Raw genomic sequence first — 4,366 nt, 5'->3', positions numbered from 1 at the left:
CTAAAATATTATAGCATATCATAACACCACATTTATCTACTTTTTCATATAACTAAAAAAAATGAAAGCTTTAGAGTGCAACCCCAAGTCACGCCACTGTAAAAGAAAAACATAAACCCTAACCTTTCCTTTGCATCATTCACCCACAAATCAAGAAAACCTCAATTCATTCATGCTATATTAGATTTCGTATCACTAAAATTCACAATCACATACTTAACATTCAAACAAAAATTTGATGATACTATATCACCATTACAGTCAAAATTTCTAAAATACAAAACAAATGCATCACATTTTTTTTTATTGTAAACAATAATTCAATCAAACAAAACTTAAAATCTTCTTTCAAAGGAAGAGATTAAACTAATCAGCTTCCCTTACCTGGGACTTTCCTTTGCTTAGAATTTGAATTACGCGTCTTCCCTTGAGCACCAATGCCCTCTCTTTGATTATTTCCTAAATCAGCTCCCAATCCTCACAATTCACTCTAAATTTTCGTATCCCTCTGCCTATGCCACAATAACAGATGCCAAAAACCCCTCTTCTCACCTGAATTTGCCTTTTATGCAAAAAAAAAAAACGAAATTGGCTTTATGCAAAAAAAAATGAAATTGCCTTAATTCAAAGCCCATTATTTTCAGCCCCTTCTGTTAGGGTTTTCTCTACCCTTTCATATTCAGGCCACAACTAATTTTTTAATTAAAAGAAAGTTAAATATGAGTTCACCAAGGTTTGAACCCATACCATGCTCATCATTAAATCAATGCCTAACCACTCAAGCAATTTATATTTTGTCATAATTCACCTAATTCTATAATCATGTTATCACTCAACATGATCATGCATATTATTATTAAAAATTAATAATAAAAAAAATAACACATAATTGGCATACATAGGACTTGAACCCAAGTCCTTTCACACAATCAAAGTATCTCAACCATTTAAACTAGTACTTTTCCACATCACATTAATCAATATTTAATGCCATAAAGACTCCCATTGCCCGCATTTATTAATTAATTATTTATTTAGTTATTTAAATTTCTCGTGTCTTACAATTATATGTTAATATTGTTAATAATACTAATAATAATAATAACAATAAGAATAACATAAATAATTTTACTATTACTAATAATGTTGTGCTGGTCCTAAAGGCCTTGATCTATGCCGACTTAATACAGATCGACGAATCAGACCTTCGAGGGGAACAAATGTTGTTTTGATAGTGTTTTTTTGGGATGTTTTTTCTCTGTCCGTTTAGCGAGTGAGGGGTTGTCTTTTATACTTGCGAAACCCCCTTAGCCGAAGTTCGTGATTGCATAAGACTCGGGGTTGTCGGTCATGACCTCCGAGTATTCCGGGGTCATGGCGGTTTAGATACCCGACCTTCCATCGTGGGGCTTAGCCAATTGGGTTGGGCTGAAAAAAGGTTGGTGGGCCGATTTCCTTCTCTTAGGTCGAAAACCTCAATCGGAGTCGGTATGGGTTCGCCAGGGTGTACACTAACCCTCCGACTTCGAATCCCAAGAGATTTGGATGAGAATGTCGTTCAAAAAACTCCCCTGCCGCGTGTTTCGTACGTTGGTGTCCTTTCCAATGAAAAACTGCCACGTGGTCCATGTTTTACGTTTTTCAGACTTCAAAAACTACTGCTTTGTCTTTTCGACATTTAAAACCACTTTCATAATTGCTTGGCTTTCGTTTCATCTTCTTACCCCTCTCTGATTTTGTGCTTGCTTCCCTCCATCAACTCTCTCTTTCTCTGGTTTGGGCATTTTCTGCGCGCTCTGTTTAGCAGGTATGACGTTTTTGCTTTATTGCTTCATTGTTTTTTCGCAGCATGTTGGAGCGTTAGGGAGGATATTCAATTTAAGGGTATATGACCGTTTGTCTTCGTAGATTCCTTTAGTATTGCGGGCTTTCTTCGCTTTAGGGTTTTCTTTGTTGGCCTAGGGAAGTGAAATGGTGATTGCGTTTGGTGGTTCTGCTGGGAAAAGGGGTATCTCTTTCTCTAGGCTTGGGAATAATGAGTCTCTTTAGCAGCTTCTTTCTTTATGGTTTTTTTTTTTTTTGCAGTTTTCTTATTGTGGCTGGTTTTGTTTGGAGTTGGGGTTTAAGGGGTTTTTCGTTGTTGTGGGCTTGTGAGTTGTTTGGATTGGAGAAAATGACGACCTTGTATGATGACTTTTATCCTTGGGCTCTGTTGGGTCTTTATCGTGAATGCACGTGTTTTACTTCGGATCAGTTCATACTTCGTTATCGTCGGGGTCAACAGTTATGCTAAAGCAATGAACAGGACGTTATTGAGGTGAGATGTGAACTGGACGAACTGGTGTGTGCGAATACTTCCACTGATCCGACCGGTCCTTTCTGTTTTTTCTATTCAACCTTGTTTTCGAAAGTCAGGCTGCATCTTCCTTTGAGTTCCTTTGAGAAGGAATTGTTGACCGTGCTGAATGTGGCTCCTACTCAGCTCCATCCAAATAGCTGGGCTTTCATCCGAGCTTTCTATATCTTGTGCACTCACTTTGGGGTAGTTCCGACATCAAACGCCTTCTTGTATTTCTTTGAAATGAAAAAATCCTCTAAGAAGATGTGGTCATCCTTAAATAGCGTCGAGGGCAGGGGTTTGTTGACTTTGTTCCAATCTTCCTATAAAGGGTTTAAGGGGGGCTTCTTGAAAATAAAGGCCCCTCCCCATAAGACTAACCTTTTGGAGAGGTTTCCGCTATATTGGACACAAAATCCGAGCAACCCTATTGCTCACCAAATATCCGACCTAACTCAAGCTGAGAGGGAATTCTGTCTCATGTTGGAGCAATTGAGAACTACTTTTGACACCAAGCAGCTTTTGAATCTCAAGTTCCAGCCATCCAATCTGAAATGTCACATTGGTATAATAACATGATGTTTGTTTGATAAGGTGATAGTCTTACTTGATGTTTCTGATCTCGATTCCTTAGTTTGCAGAATCCAGGATGGGCATGTCGAAACAAGACTTAGCCAAACGCTTCAAGGCTCTCAAGAGCTCTTCCCAAACCTCTCTTACTCAACCTATCCAGGCGAACCCGGTTGTCCAGGAAGCCGTAACATTGGTGTCCGATGAGGAGACCACGCAGTCCGGACCGAGCTTTAAAAGGCGTAGACCTGTTGACCGAGCTCATGCGGTACTAGATGATGCAACTATTGTGCCTGTTAGGTCGGAACATACGCTTTTTTCCAAAGGGCCCGTTCCTCATGAAGGTCCAGTAATGTCTCTTACAGTTTCTGGGATTCTAACTTTAGTCATACAATGCACAGTCGTGCGCATAACGTCTTTGAAGGAGATTTGCACTGTCTAATGAACCAGGAGACTAAGACTATTCAGGAAGATGCCTATGGGTTTTTCCATAGGGCAAAAGTTTCTGTGGTAGCACTTTGTGGAAAACTAGATCGGCTAACGGTCGTGGATAAGGATCGGGTTGCCGAACTAGCTTCAACTCGAGCACAATTGACGACGGCAAAAGAAGAGGTGGTTCGGTTGACGGCTAAGGTTGAAGGCTTTCAAAGTATGAAAAAGAAAATGGAGGAGAGGGGAAAAAGAGTTACCGAGCTGGAGAAAAGGGTAGCCGAGCTAGAGATTTCTTTGCAGAAAGTCGAGAGCGAATTGGTGGAGAAGGAGCAATCATGGCGGGCTTTGGAGGAGAAAATGACGAACGAAACTGCCTCAACATACGGCGTGGGTTTCGAGGCGGCTTTGGAGTAGATACGTCTATTGTGTCCTTCTGCCGACATATCAAGTGTCGATGCCAGCAAGGTGGTTCTCGATGGTAGTTTAGTGGAGGAGTAATTTTATGCTTTATTTACTTTAATTTGTCAATCCTTTTTATCGCCATTAGTTATCTGTACTAAAGAGAAAAAAGGAACTATTTTATGCATGTTTATTTAGACTTCGTACCTTCATCTTTGATCGGGGAAGTAAATTTGTCTGCATTCATGGATCAGAAATGTTGACTGACCGAGTTGGATGAGATAACCCCCAGCGTGATTTCTAATTTTTAACTCACGATGTGGATGCCTGTCACCTGAAAATTTTTGAAATCGAAATGAATTTCTGATAATCAGCCGTGTAGGGTGAGGTAACCCTCAGTCTTGTTTTCTAATTTTTAACTCACAAAGTGGATGCCTGTCACCTGAAAATTTTGAAATCGAAATGAATTTCTGATAATTAGCCGCATAGGGTGAGGTAACCCTCAATCTTGTTTATGATATAGGACTGACCCGAGCCGAGCTTAGTGGTTTTGTTGATTTACGGTTTCATAACCGACGACCCAAGCATAGTTTAAGGAATTTGTTGATTTACGGTTTCATAACCAAC

At 39.8% G+C, this 4,366-nt stretch overlaps 1 protein-coding gene across 5 annotated transcripts; it reads left to right on the top strand.

Moving 5' to 3' along the window:
• The first annotated feature begins 1,123 nt into the window (after nucleotides 1–1,123).
• On the top strand, nucleotides 1,124–3,945 carry LOC114166314. Of its 5 annotated transcripts, none has more exons than XM_028051026.1 (4): nucleotides 1,124–1,807; nucleotides 2,255–2,903; nucleotides 2,980–3,208; nucleotides 3,310–3,945. In XM_028051026.1, exons 2-4 carry the CDS (start codon nucleotides 2,582–2,584, stop codon nucleotides 3,752–3,754), a joined length of 996 nt encoding a protein of 331 aa, XP_027906827.1. In that variant the 5' UTR covers nucleotides 1,124–1,807; nucleotides 2,255–2,581; the 3' UTR covers nucleotides 3,755–3,945. The 5 variants fall into 5 exon arrangements, with proteins under 5 accessions (XP_027906827.1, XP_027906826.1, XP_027906830.1 ...); XM_028051025.1 differs by having other exon boundaries at nucleotides 2,086–2,903; XM_028051027.1 differs by having other exon boundaries at nucleotides 1,129–1,807; nucleotides 2,086–2,903; nucleotides 2,973–3,208.
• The last annotated feature ends 421 nt before the right edge of the window (nucleotides 3,946–4,366 follow it).

This window comes from Vigna unguiculata, chromosome 10, assembly GCF_004118075.2.
Source record: "Vigna unguiculata cultivar IT97K-499-35 chromosome 10, ASM411807v1, whole genome shotgun sequence".
In the NCBI taxonomy this organism is placed as follows: domain Eukaryota; kingdom Viridiplantae; phylum Streptophyta; class Magnoliopsida; order Fabales; family Fabaceae; genus Vigna; species Vigna unguiculata.
Note: the sequence above shows the minus strand (reverse complement) of the source record. Positions and strands in the feature narration are given on the sequence as shown.